General features: G+C 37.4%; 1 protein-coding gene across 1 annotated transcript; it reads right to left on the bottom strand.

Annotated features, from left to right (window-relative positions):
* Positions 1 to 417: 417 nt before the first annotated feature.
* On the bottom strand, positions 418 to 12,730 carry ywhaqa (tyrosine 3-monooxygenase/tryptophan 5-monooxygenase activation protein, theta polypeptide a). The gene is made up of 6 exons (XM_039692646.2): positions 12,586 to 12,730; positions 11,474 to 11,909; positions 4,672 to 4,795; positions 2,520 to 2,683; positions 1,638 to 1,733; positions 418 to 1,479 (listed from the first exon to the last, which is right to left on the bottom strand). Exons 2-6 carry the CDS (start codon positions 11,765 to 11,767, stop codon positions 1,423 to 1,425), a joined length of 735 nt encoding a protein of 244 aa, XP_039548580.1. The 5' UTR covers positions 11,768 to 11,909; positions 12,586 to 12,730; the 3' UTR covers positions 418 to 1,422.
* Positions 12,731 to 14,522: the final 1,792 nt, after the last annotated feature.

Genomic DNA, 14,522 nt, shown 5'->3' with positions numbered 1-14,522 from the left:
TGGAGGACAGTAGGTTATACAAGCAGCTGAAAATCTTTTATTTAGGGGAGCCATTATCACATACTCAAAGCATTTAATTAATTTGTACAAGTAATTATTTTCAAAGAGCTGTAAAACCATCTATAATTGAACGTGTGAAGGAGAAACTCGCAGAATTGTCCTGTAATATTTATAGTTAACCATCATGTATCGTTCCCTTTTCTGGAAAATTGACCAAAACAAACTGATAACATCCTGCACTCAGTCATTTTAACCAATCATTTGTATTCTAGAATTAAACTATTTTGATTATCATTAGACATGTGGTCACAAAATAAGGGAAACACATACACTTCCCATTTCAAAAGTCAAAGAAATTGCATTTCTTTTCATATCGCCAGAAAAGACTGAGATAAAACAAATTTCAAGACAAAACTGTATGGTTTATAAAATGGTCATTTTAATTCAGGTTACATAGCTGTTATGTAGGGCTTGTACATTTTCACAAGGCTTTGGGGGACTACAGTCAATGATAAGCAAAAACACAACGGTGGTCCAAATAACTATTGACATCACTTGACAAATTAAACATCCTCTCAACATGTGCATAAACCTGCAATGAAAAGTACTTAACCAAACTGTGGAACATGTATGCAGTATTGGTTCCCATTCCAGTGTATATTGAAAAATGGGCATGCCATGCATGATATCTTTTTTTTGTTGTCGTTTTGTTTTTTTATCATCACAAGCCATTGCAAGGTAACACATTAAAGTGAAAACCATAACCAGGCAGGAGTGTTTCGTGACCTTCGAGATGAAGACATGATTCAAATGGTCAATGAAAAGTGCATACTTGGCTGAGCAATGCTAGCTGACTTGGTACATCAGAAAACAGCCTTCTTGCTATCAATACTAAAGTACAGGCCCCTTTTAAGCCAACACTATGACAGTCAACAACACATTTATCTCATTCAAGTGTATGTTGATTTCCCTAGAGACGTACAAATGGAAAGTGATATAGCAGGACAGGAACTAGCCATGCTTGAGGCAAAACGCTCTGCATTTTGTGACCGACGCTTCCAATATTTCAGTTTACCAGAATATACACACTAGTCGCTGTCACAATTAAAGGACGATTGTTTTTATGTGAGGCTAATACTTTTCTACAGCAGACACTGCACATAAAGAAGGCCAAAGGACGAAAACACAAAATTGAGGAATGGAGATGTTACTTTAACTCAATATTTACTTTCAGTACAACCACAAGCCAGGTGGTGGAAAATGGGAGAGAGAGAGAAAAAAACAAAAAACAGACGGATTGGAATTCCCACACTCACAGCTCATTGGTAAAGATCATGGGCTTTAACATGGCTAGAATAATCATAAATGAAACAATAAGGAATGAAGAAGTGTAAAAAGTTGTCTTTATCCAGGGATGTGCGTTTAGTTCTCTCCGTCTCCTCCTTCACCCTCATCTGCAGCGTTGTCAGAGGTCCATAACTGATAAAAAAAAAGGACAAATGTGTGCTTGAATACTGCATATCTATATTTTGCACAGTAAATATAAATGATTGTAATAACTTGTGTAATATAATCTACATTCCACAGTCTCAGAGAAGACTATTTTGTAGGTCAGTATGACTTTGTTTGTAACTCACTGTGAGGTTGTCTCGAAGCAGCTGCATGATAAGGGTGCTGTCTTTGTACGAGTCTTCGTTCAGTGTATCCAGCTCTGCAATGGCTTCATCAAATGCCTGCAAGCACAAGGCCACACTAATTTGAGGAATGTGAACGAACAGTCAAGTCATACCCCTGGTATTTGAACCACGTGCCTGATGAAATTCAAAGCTTGAGGTAAGTGTAAAAATCTAGAAGGACAAGTGGGTAGATTTTCAATAGGAATTTCCCCTTCACTGAGTTAAAGGTTTAATTAAAGGTGAATAACTACCACCACCTAAAAAAAAAAAAGTTTAAAATAAATTGCCCACAATCTCTTCTGACATTGTTTATTAAAAATTTCCTGCTAAACAGCATATTACAGGTAGTCCAACCCCAAACTCGTATTATTGATCAAGCTAGAAGCTGATATGTTGGGGGGGGGGGGGGGGGGGTTATTATTTATCCACAAATAAAAACTTTTAAACATTTTTAATGAAGCCTGAGATACTTCTTTTGCTTGAATTTATGACATTATTTACACATCACACTAAAACACACCATTGTTTTTCACACATCATGCTCGCATATTTTACCTTCTGTATTTACCAAATGCAATGAGCTATGTATGTCAATCATGGTTTAGATGTAAATAAAAGCCTAAATTAAATCAGCTTATCCAATAAAGTGATTGCATCTTTGGATTGATCCAGTCAATTGGATTCTTTATGGAGCGTTATAACCTTTTTAGATCTTCCCAATTTTAAATACCTGGACTTTCAATTGAGCGACAGAAACCTCTCAAATATAATATAACTGCCTCATGAATCAATTTAGTGAAAAAAAAAAAAGAAAAAAAAGGTGCCATCAACTAAAAATCCTACTTGTTTGGCCAGAGCGCAGGCCTGCTCAGGAGAGTTGAGGATCTCATAGAAGAAGACAGAGAAGTTGAGAGCCAGTCCCAGGCGGATGGGGTGTGTGGGCTGCATCTCCTTCTTACTGATGTCAAACGCATCCTGGTAGGCACCCTGAGAGTTGGTTATCGTGTCTGTAGGGACACAAAATAAATATATGAAAAATAGTTACTTATAACAAATTTAACTAGTTCATAGTAATATAATAATAAAGAAAAACCAAACTAGTGGAAATGAGTCCATGGTTCTGGACAGGATACATTTCTCAAAAACCAAGCTCTCGGAATGTGGACCTTTAAACCCTTTCATTGGTTGACTTTAGTTTAGTAGTTCTTAACCATTATGACTCCTTTTTCCCTTTGTCCAAGACAATATTCAAAAGGTTCTACTACCCCTTCTGAGATGTATAAGCTCAAACCTATGATGTCAGTTTAATGTCGTACATCTTTATATTGAGTATTTTTTTGTGTTTTAGTAATATATTGTACTTATTGGGCACCCCTGGAAGTTTGCAGAGACCCCGTAATGAGCCCTGGATCCCTATTTGAAAATCACTGCTTTAAACAGATAGTTCACCAAAAAAATGAAAATTCTGTCATCGACCTTAATGTTGTTCTAAACCCATAAGACTTTCAACCATCTTCAGAACACAAATGAAGATAATGTTAATGAAATATGAGGGATTTCAGTCCCTCCATTGACATTAAATCACTCAATTCATAATGAATTTATTTTACAATCTCATTATGAACTTTTTGAATCATCAAAGTGGTAGTTGTGTAGACCGTCAGTGGAGGGACAGAAATCTCTCAAGTGAATAGTCAGTAAAAAAATAAATTAAATAAGATTAAATGCACTAATTACAAGCAAAGATAAATACAGCATAACAAAGTTGCAAATAATGTTTAACTGTAGTGTATTCAGGTAAAGACGTAATAATTAGGCCTAAACGTAAAATGACACCTAGTGTTCACAATATAAATTAAATATAGATTAATCTTTGTTAAAGAAGTGCTCTGTTGTTAGATTAACATTAAATGACAGAAAGCAGCAGGTATTTATAGGTTGCTGTCACTTTAAGACCGAATGCCCGGATCCAATATAAAGATTTTTTAAATATAAAGAAATTTAAACACATTAAATTTCTTTAAAAACACTTAAGACATGCATGGAGATGAGAAAGAGAAATCTATTCGCTGTACGTGCGCCATCTGAAACGCAAGTACCAAATTGACGGTGAAACTTATGAAGACAAAACAGGCATTCATTTCAAATTAGAGAGCATAAATTGAGCAAAACAAAAATCTTAAGGTATTTTATTAAAGGTCAAGATGATGAAATATCCTTCTCCAAATGTAAGATGCTTGGAAACATTAGCAAAGCCATATTCTAAACTGGATCTTGATGACTGCTCCTGTTCTGTAGCCTGCCAAAAGGGAAGTAAAACCCTCAGAAGATGTCTTCCAGAAGGACAAGCAGCTGACTCAAGGTGGGTGGTAGAAACAGCCCAAGGCAGCTAAATACTCAGCAATGAACCCAAACTCATTCATCCTGAATTTGAAGCCCACAGACCCAATTTAGCCTAAAGCAAAGCACAAGATGCAGCACTGACATGGTCTCCTAAATCCAGACTGAATTTAATTCACATCTGAGATGGAAACATTTGTGCTTAAATATGAGGCATCCCAGGTCCTAGAGGAGTCTATTAAACCTTTGACAAGTACATTCACAGTGAACATTCAAATATGCACTGGCTCTGACGTGGACCCAGAGAGAGCAGTTGTCAAGTATAGCCGTATGAAACAGCATCATTATCATCATGGTTTCTGCAGGTTTCTGTTAAAAACATGATGTAATGTTGCTAATGCTCCACCCACGACCACTGACGGACTGTCCCGTATTAGCATATTTCCACCCTCAGCCATTTGAATATGGTCCAATAAGGCAGCACTTTACGTCTTGGGTCGACACTCCCCATGGAAGAGAGGGGTGAGGTGAGCAGTTGCTCATTATCATTTACAGCGACATGTACCGAAACATCATTACTTTAATAAATACATAATTAAGAAAATAACAGCATATACTCCCTTCCCTTATAGCAGAAATGCATTAAGACACTTACCCTTCCTGTTATCTCCAGAGGCAACCTCTGCAAGATATCTGAAGTAGTCACCCTTCATCTTTAAATAGAAGACTTTGCTCTCGGGATTTGTCGAGTTCTCGATCAAATATTTGCTCAGCAGTCCCTGAGGGTTGGGGAGAGAGAAACGAGGTGTAAGGAAAGACAGATAGAGAGCTTGTTTTGTCTACTTTAAACAAAACAGATACAATTGCAATTAATTAATGAAGGTGAAAATAGCTGCAGTTTTATAGGGTTGTAAATGTGAAATATCCATTCTCCATTGCAAAAGTAGGCACAAAGTCTGTTGTTTTTTTATAACCCAAATTCTTCTCCACTCCAGTTAGAGGCAAGTACACTGACATTCTGCATCCCCGGTTTACCACATTCTAGGCGTTGGTGGTTCAGTGGGGCTGTTAGACAAGCAATGCAAACACACACACAACTAAATACCACAGAATAGTGCAGACTTCCTGTGTGACAGCCATCCCTGCTCAGCCTGCCATTTTAGATCTGTTGATCAACTGTATACAGTACATGTCCCAATGTAAAAAAAAAGAAACTAAAAAAAAGAAGGAAAAAGCAAAGAAATAAAGGACAAATGGAGAAATAAAAAAGTACTAGACTGACAGTGCATTTAGTCTAAAGAGGGCAGTCATGGCACTCTGGCCTCACATGACCCTATGATTGCACAGTCAGAGCAGGAGCCACATCACACGTGCTTCCTAATGCCTGATTTAAGCACTGCAACACACACCCCACGTAATCAGAGCGTCCCTGCCAAGTATAAACCATCTAAATATGAGCCCAGAACAGTAACTCAATGTTGATGGAATAAAGGTAACTTTGGGTGTTACCCAAAGTGAAACCACAAACAGGAAGTCTTCTGTAAACCAAAAACTAATTTGGAACATTTTATATTTTATTCATTTAGCTTACAATTGCTATACATGTCAGAGGTCGCACGCCTCTGGAGCACACAGGGGTTAAGTGTCTTGCTCAGGGACACATTGGTGTCTCACATACCCCTTTTCCACCCAAAAAGAACGGATTCGGAACTGGTGCTGGTTCCAAGTTGGTTCGGAGTTGGTTCAACTTGCGAACCCGTTCAGAACCCGTTTGTTTTTCCACTGACTGGAACGCCCAGGGAACGATGTCATTACATCACTGTGTACGTCGCTAGAAATGCTTGCAAGTACATTGCTTTGGGATTATCTCAAACTTGTGTACCAAGAAAACTTTAAAAACAATTGAAATATGCTTAATAAGTCTTTTAATCTTTTCATTTGATATGTAATCTTTTCTGATAAGTTATGTACCCCTGTCTTGTGTCTTTTTTCTTTCCACTTATTTGTTCTATATCGCGACTGTTTTCATCTTTGCTTATGTTTCAAATAAAAAATAAAAAATAAATAAAAACGCTTGGGCCAACTTCAAGCATAACAATTACAAAGGCGGACTCCATCGTGTTTCTGCAGTTTCTCCTGGCTTTGCGATGGTCAGAAAAGATGTTTAGAACATAGATATAGACATCTATGGTTTAGAACACATCTAAACCCGCCCCAGCCCTCAGTTTCGCTTTTCAATCCGATCAAGTGTTTACATATTCTCTCAATCGGATTACGAATGGAAAAAAAACGACCGAAATTCCAATCTGATCGAGCTCAATCAGATCAATTAAGCTGTTTAAAGAAGGTTTTTAGTCAGACTGAGCCATCAATCCGATTATAAGAGTACATGTAAACGTATCTTGTGATACATTTTTTCCAGGATTATTTGAAGAACAGAAAGGTCAAATGTTTTTACTAGCTCCTTTGATCAATTTAATGCGTCCATGTTTAATTAAAGTAAATATTTCTTTAAAACTAAATAACAAAAAACACTTTGGAACAGAAGTCTGTTTTATGCAAACTACCACATTCAGATATGCCATCAGTTTATTCCAGCAATCAGATATCAATGGGACAGTCCTACAGGAACCCAACAAAAATTATGTAACATTGGTAAGAATAAAACAAGAAATTAATGCACTTAAATTTTCAATCTCCTAATGCAAGTTTAAGTTGTTTAAAAGTCAGTGTTTACTGCCAGCTGTTAACAGCAAATAAATTAAAACGTTAAGCAAGCATGACTACACATTCATCAGTCTAACAGACGATCAGATTCAGCACATATCTAATGTCTATGAAGCCTGGGATTACTTTCCTGTTTACCATCCAGTAATCCAGCTGGTACCACCTTAAGAAAATGGAACTGGAACAGGATTTGATTAGAGCAGTGACTTTATGCAGCCATGATCACTGATCCCGACTCCCCTGCAAAGTGTAGCGACAGATACACTAAATTGCTAACAGCAAAACAGGAAACAAACAGGCAGTCATTTGCCCTGTAGGAAACTGAGGTTAAGTGCCTTCAAGGGCAAAATGGTGAAAGGTCATGGCTTGTTATTGTATTGCTTCAACAAGCAGCATTCAGCGTTTTAGCCACTATGCCACACATTCACATTAAAACAGCGAAATAAAAATTAGTCCCTGTGTTTTGATTTAAAAGTTGTTTGAGAGAGATTATTTGTATGGTATTATAGTTGCTAATTTTTAGATTTTCAGTTTTTATTTTAATTTCAGTTTTAGTAATTTAGTTTTGGTATGCACATGATGTCACAGTAGGTGGGAATCACTGTGTTCACACCCTGAAGAGTTACATACTGAGCGGCAGCATTGGTGTTGAGCTTGAATGACGCGCAAAAAACAAAAATAACATCTAAAACGGGAAAGAGCTTTGTGATTTATTAAAAACATCAATTACAATGAGCCTTGTGTTCTACAAGGGTGGATGGTAAATGTTAGACAAATCCAGTATTACTTACAAAGCAAAACTCTATATCATCTGCCTGATGGTAACAGTTGAGTTATCAAGATATATTTAAAAAGTTTCATCAAAATATATTGAAACAACCAGAATATCCATTGATGTCCTCGTCACTTTTATCCCATCTGTCATTGGATAAGTCAAATTTAATTAGTGCTTTGCAATACACAGTTTCCAAGCAGCTTTACAGAAAGTCATAATGTTATGTCTGTAATGCCTTAGTGCTTTAACAAGTTTGAGTACTGGGCGATGACAATATATCAATGATATAAGTGTTCATCTGGATTTAGATGTACCTACATTGTATTTATAGTATTGTCTAGCATTAACAGGGTTTGCTTTATGTATTTCCCCATCATTGAAATCCATGGACCAACAATTCTTTGGTAAGTCGTAAAAAACACTGTTGCATCCAATTACCTTAAATTTAAGATAATTGTTTTTCTTACTCTAGATTTTGTTTCTCCTATTAAATGAAATCCAGTCATGCTGCAGGATGTTGTGCCCCTCAATCTGGCGGAGGGGGCATGTCAATGCATTCTTTCAGACAGACAGACAGATAATATGCCCATTGCCCTTTAATATCTCTACACTGCTTTAATTTTTGTAAAAATTCCATTTGAGTTTTAGTAACCTCTTTAGTATTTCAACTTCTTTTATTTCAGCTAGTGGCATTTCTCATTTTCGTTTATCTAGTAATTATATTTTATTTAGCTTTATTTTTATTATTGATGATAATTAACAAAAACAGTGATTTACAAACATACTAGCTACTTTTAAATTGCACACAATGGACAGACAAAGACCCATTTGCAGTCACTAGGTGTAGTTACAGAATCTACCAGCAGGGGCAAACTGGGCCATGCTAAAGAGCCAAACCTTGACCCCACAATAGCAACCCTTTAGACAATGAGAGATTTCATTGAGTCATGCCCTTTACCTCCCTGTGTGTCAGTGGCCCCTGACCTTCCTGTCTTCATGCACTCTCCTTTCTTTGTTTGACAGGAAACCAGCTCTTTTAATGCCCTTCCTCCCCTTCAGCATAAAGAGATGGCTGACATGATGTGCATGTACATTTCCTGCCAGATTTTGCGGCATGTAACCTACAGTACTATGCATACACACACACAATCGCTCCCCATTACAGGATGGGCGCCCTCATGTTATGGATGAATTAGCAAGACACAATCCTGAAATGAACCTATTAAAAATGAACCTATTAACGCTATTAAAAAACAGAGCTCACTACAACAGTCAACTGCAAGGGCAATGCATCGCCACGGAAATGGTCTTAAAGGCTACTTTTAGCAGCTGAGGTCATTTGTTTCTAACCACAAATATTTTCTATCACGCAGCATGTGACAACTGCAAAAGACTTGTGAGAGAAAGATGAAGATAATGTAAGCTGGAGGCCCATCAGCAAAACTCTCATGATCAACAAAAAGCTGCTGGTTTAACAGACAAAACCTTTATAATATACAGTCCAGCTTGAATTTTAGTTAAAAAGTAAGAGGTTGCACAAGTAAATGATCATTTCCCACCACTATGATGGTCTGGGTTGAACATTTTCAATCACGCCCTAACCCAATCCTGTTTATCCATCAGTAAATTAAGGCAACATTTGCTTTTTCTAATGAACAAGAACTTCTGATCTTTTGGTCTTGTCAAATACTCTGTTGCAGGCTCTTTTTTTATTCTGCTCTCACAATATAAAAGACAACACTTTCACTCTGATCTGGTCACCTGATTTAATTAACAATAACCCATTAATTTTTGCATAGGAATCTTTAGCTTTCCTCAAGAAATCCATACTCAAAGTAAGGAAAGTAAGTAAGGAAATGCAAAAGACCAGGATATATTTCATCTCACAAAATGACAAAGCATTTTATAGAGTTTGGTCACCACCGTAAAACAGAATATTTTTCATTATTTTCTTCATTCTACATATTCATGACTGGCTTTATTCTGTGGAAAACAAAAGCAATTTTGACTACGTCTGCACTTACTTTCAGTGTATGGATAAAAAAAATCTTTTTTTGTGTACCACAGAAGAAGAAAAAAGTCAGAAAAGGTTCAGAATAACATGAGGGTGTACAAAAAATTCAAACAAAATTATTTTAAGGTGAACTCTCGCTTTAAATTATCTGTCGGTCTGTCAGTGTCATCACATGACATGAATAGCCTTGTCTGTGCTGCAGCAGAATTTCAACAAGTTTGATTAGATGACTGGGCAACCAGGGGAGTGACAGTGGGAATCCAATAGTGATGACACAGAACCTCCCTGTCAAACCCTGTGGGAGAAGAGGAAGAAAGATGCTGTACTTCTACCTGCAATACATATCGATTGTGAGAAGCTGAAGGCTTGGTTCTTGCTCTCTGCACCACTGTTCGGAGGAATCAATTCTCTAATAGTTCCATGAGAGCCTCTTACAACAAGAGCATCATGACGAGGTGCTAAGCTACATACTGGAACAATGTATGCAGCTGTTTACCCCTCTAAATGTGCCATGGCTCGACACAGCACTCTTCTTAATTCATTGAGGTTGGGGGGTACATAATAACCACTGGGTTCAATGCTCGTCTGTCATGTACTGCCAGCAATGACACTGCTAACAGAGACAGATCCTTGCTGGTTCTCAAAACCAGTTCCATATCCTCACTATCACTAAACCTTAAAGGCTCCATTTGCATATGCATATATAATGATGGTCCATATGTGATACTGATGCATAGAGGTCAGCAACAACAAAAAATTATATATATATATATATATATATATATATATATATATATTAAAAATGAATATATAATAATAGCATTAGCATATATAAAATAATACAATGAAATAATAATTTACTGTTCTTGTGGAATAGTGCACTGTGCAGTATTTATTATGGATAATGTATTCATTCAATTCATGTGATCTTGCAATGACATCCCTTCTCTTCTTTGATGATGTGTTTGCTGGCACCAGGATGGGACAACAACCTCTTTCTTCCAGCAACCTGCTTAAAACTTACTCTTAAACTTGTTTTAAACCAACTTTAAATTCCCCATAAAACGAATACAATAATCTTTTCTTCCTTATTGTGATTTCCTAATAAACCAGCTTAAATATGAAAAATAAAGGCCAGGACGTGAATTTGCCCATCATAAATTGATTGGATCATTGTCATTTGCTATTTCTGAGGTCTCATGATGCAAGTGACAGGTTGTCCCACCCTAGCACAGAAAAACGTCATCAGAGAAGAGATGTCATTGGAAGGTGGGGAAGTTAAATTTATTTCACTTATTAGAAAATGATGATGTGTGCAACTGTGCATATAAATAATTTATAATAAACACTCCAATATTCCATAAAAATGGTGACTTTAAGTATAATAGAGTGTAAAAAATTTTAGTATACTTAGTATTTAGTCAGCATTGAGTGTTTACAGCATTTTATGTAGACAGATAAGCAAATATAGAGGCAGTATGAATTAAAGATGTGTTCAGCCTGTATAAATATCTAGTCAATACAGTCAGTATTGAGTAGTATAGGTTAGATATTGTCACTACCCAGATAGCACACGTACATCTGCAAGATGTCTGTTAAAGATCACTTAATCTGGAAAGCATCTGATGTTTACTAATATCTGATACATTTCAGGTAGTTTAACATGCATTCTAAATCATTCCATCTTAAAGACATCTTCTAAACGTCTATTTGACATCTGACAGGAAACGTCCTATAGATGTATTGCAGATGAGCAAACACTCTAAAAAAATAGTAAACACACACATCAAATAGACGTCTCTGTGATGTACGTGTGGTATTAGTATAGTGACCATAGATTATAGCCGATATTTATCTATCATAGAGATTCAGTAGTTAGGACATAGCCAATATGGTGTACAGTATAGTAGCCTATGTAAGCATTAAAGGGTACAGCCTTACCAACACCTCGTTGCAAATGTCGCGTAATTCGCCCTCCACCTTCTCCCTGTACTCCTTCACCATCTGAAGCTTCTTGTCGTTGCCCTCGGTTTTCTGTTCAATACTGGAGATAACCCTCCAGGCCGACCTCCGGGCCCCGACCACGTTCTTATAGGCGACGGAGAGCAGGTTCCTCTCCTCGTTGGTGAGCTCGGCTCCTTGCTCCGTCACCTGCTTCATGCACGCCGCCATGTCATCATAACGCTCCGCCTGCTCTGCCAGCTTGGCTTTCTGAATCAGCTCCGTCTTATCCATGGTTTAATCGCACGATGCGGCCGTTTAAACTCCGGGAAATGACGAGTCCGGCAAAGTGGGGAGGGAGAGAAAAACAGTGTGTAAAGGGGGAAAGGATAAGCTGGCTGGCCGAAGCAGTAAGGGTGAAGTGATCCAGCAGCACCTGAGGATAAAATATGACAGTTTTAATCAATCACATGTTCAGAACGGACATAGATTTATAGATGACGTATTATGAAATAGTTCACCGCTTTCAGTCTGACAAGAATAAGTGTAATATACAACACATATTTTGTTTAACATGTCAATTTAAATCGCATGAAGAGGATTAGAGGAAAACTGTCCTGTTAACCTCTTTATTTAACGTTAATACACAAAATAAATAGCATATTTAAAAACAGGTTTAATATGAAATAAATTTCGCCTGCTCGGGTTACTCACGCTTGTCTAATCTAATACTGTCCATTAACCAGCCGATGGCTAACTAACCTTAACCTACTACTAATGGACCACGACGAGCGTCACGAATCCATGTCACTTCCAGCAAACCTGCCCGCTGTTCGAAAAGATGTTTTAAACAACGTTCAAGATAACTCACGTCTATACTTATAAAATATTTGCATTGGCTTTTAATAAAGCCCAGTTCACCTGATAGCGCGTGTAATTGATTTGGCTAGCTTGTGACAGCTAACGACTGCACTCTGACTGACAGGGCTTTTGAGTTTTACAAAATAACGCCTGGCAACAAACGCTAAGGTCAAACATGATCAAATTAATTCTATAACTGGAGTAAGGAATGATGTGCGACAAGGTAAAAAAGGATAAGAAATGTTTCCCACCTTGAAGAACGGTACCAATCAGCTACTCCGCGAAAGGTATATCCGCTTTGGGAGAAAAGATTCGCCTTCCCCTCAACCAAACTGAAAGGGGCGTGGCTTTTAAGGCGCAAGTCCAATCAGGTCTTTAGATATATCATGCATTTATCGTTGGTCAAGCTGAATTGACCAATGGTCGATAAAACATTGAAATAAAGGCGGGAATAAAGGAGGTTCCCCTGAGACCCATGGAGTTTACGTGCGACGAAGTCATCATCACGACCCCCTAGCCTAGTGCACTCAGCGGTTGTGCACTCAGCGGGCGTGGTAGTAGGATTATCATTTCGGAAAATTAATGATGTGCGAATGTTTCACACAACACTGTAAATATATTATATCCACTTTTACGTAGTATTTTTGTCTAAACATTCAGCATGTAACGCTGTTTGCATTAGTGTTTACATAGGAGGCCTACTCTTATTAGCACATCTAACAATCTGCTTAGGTAACTGTCATAAACAATATTATTGGCTACATGGAAGATCCGTGTATGCATTGCTCGATAAGGTGTCTGCAAAAAAAATATGTAGGCTACACCACATTTAGGCTGCCTATAAATGTAGGCTACATATTTATGGATCATGATCAGACGTTTGGGATATAGGCCTATATTATCTGACTGAAGCAAAATTTGAATGTTAATGGACCCATATGCATCTAATAATCTCCTATATAATAAAAGGTGGTAGTTTAGGATGTGCATAATTTTTAAATGACATGCAGAGAGCCCAACTGTCCATTACTTTAATAGCAGATCCATGCATTATAAATGTTTTCAGTAATGTTGTGCCAATTTACAGAGACATACATTATGTTGTACTTAATATGTACAATGACTGAATCAACCAGAGTCTGAAAATGGCAGCAAAGTGGTTGTAAATTACCATTTACTTTATGTTCACGCCAATGAACCTTTTGGCTGGCTTAAGATTTTGAGTTCTGATCAGTTTTTTCCCTAAGACATTAAATGCTTAAAGAAAAGAAGTCCTCAAACTTAAAATGAAGTACCCATAACTGGTCCAGCAAAGGGATTAAAATGGGGACTGAAAAATAGAGGACCTTTTGCTTCAGGTCACACTTGGCTCCAGTCTGACTCCATAATAGGTCACGTGGCTGCTCTAAAACAGGAAAAACTGCAGATCGGTTACCGGGAATGATCTCCTGCCCTGTAATCCCATCCGATTGTTATGCCTCATGGACTGGAAAGGGTGAATGGTGTTTTAAAAACTGAATGGGGCCTTTCTGATTCATGACATGGCATTCCTAAACTACATGATGCAATGTTTAATACTTCACTTTCACTGGATCTTCCAGCCAGATCATAATTAACTGAATAGCAGGAACACATGGTGACAGAGATGCTAATAGGCCTGCATTACCTTCTTTTTTAGTAAATCTTCCACCACTTAATAGTGTTATCTTTCTAAATCTTTCACTTTATATTCTTCTATGAGGCTTGAAATGGTATGGGGATACAGTGATAGAGTAATACTGAGCCTCCTTCTAAGCACTCATAGCCTATACTTGGCTTATCTAACACTCACATGGAGCCTGAGAGAATGTGTGAGAGTCGGCATATGATGAGTTCCGGGCATTTCTGTGAAGTTTCTGAACTGCTGCACCCTCTCTGGCCTCAGGGCTGTAAAACATTCATAAAGAGCGGAAAGAGGGAGAGGGAGAGGGAAAGTGTTCCCTGATTAGAAAAGCCTAAGATTAGTGAGATGTCTCCAATGAAGGTTATATTATTTTATGGTCCTAAAATAAATAACATATCATATATGGTTATTTTTTTATATAATATTGCTAATAATAATAATACTGATTGTGAAACATAATTTGTGTTACAGGAAAGGGTAAAGCAATATAGTTTTTATTAAAAATCATGTAAATATAAAGGCAGT

This window comes from Pimephales promelas, chromosome 13 (assembly GCF_988280905.1).
Source record: "Pimephales promelas chromosome 13, fPimPro1.hap1.1, whole genome shotgun sequence".
NCBI classification, from domain to species: domain Eukaryota; kingdom Metazoa; phylum Chordata; class Actinopteri; order Cypriniformes; family Leuciscidae; genus Pimephales; species Pimephales promelas.
The sequence above is the reverse complement of the archived record's forward strand: the minus strand, read 5'-3'. Positions and strand labels throughout refer to the sequence as shown.

What these genes read in the sequence shown, in the direction of transcription:
- ywhaqa (XM_039692646.2), bottom strand. Translation starts at nt 11,767, where the DNA reads ATGGATAAGACGGAGCTGATTCAGAAAGCCAAGCTGGCAGAGCAGGCG. An exon ending in ACATTTGCAACGAGGTGTTG is followed by an intron (nt 4,796 to 11,473) that starts GTAAGGCTGTAC and finishes CCCAACCCTCAG; the next exon opens with GGACTGCTGAGCAAATATTT. An exon ending in CTCTGGAGATAACAGGAAGG is followed by an intron (nt 2,684 to 4,671) that starts GTAAGTGTCTTA and finishes GTGTCCCTACAG; the next exon opens with ACACGATAACCAACTCTCAG.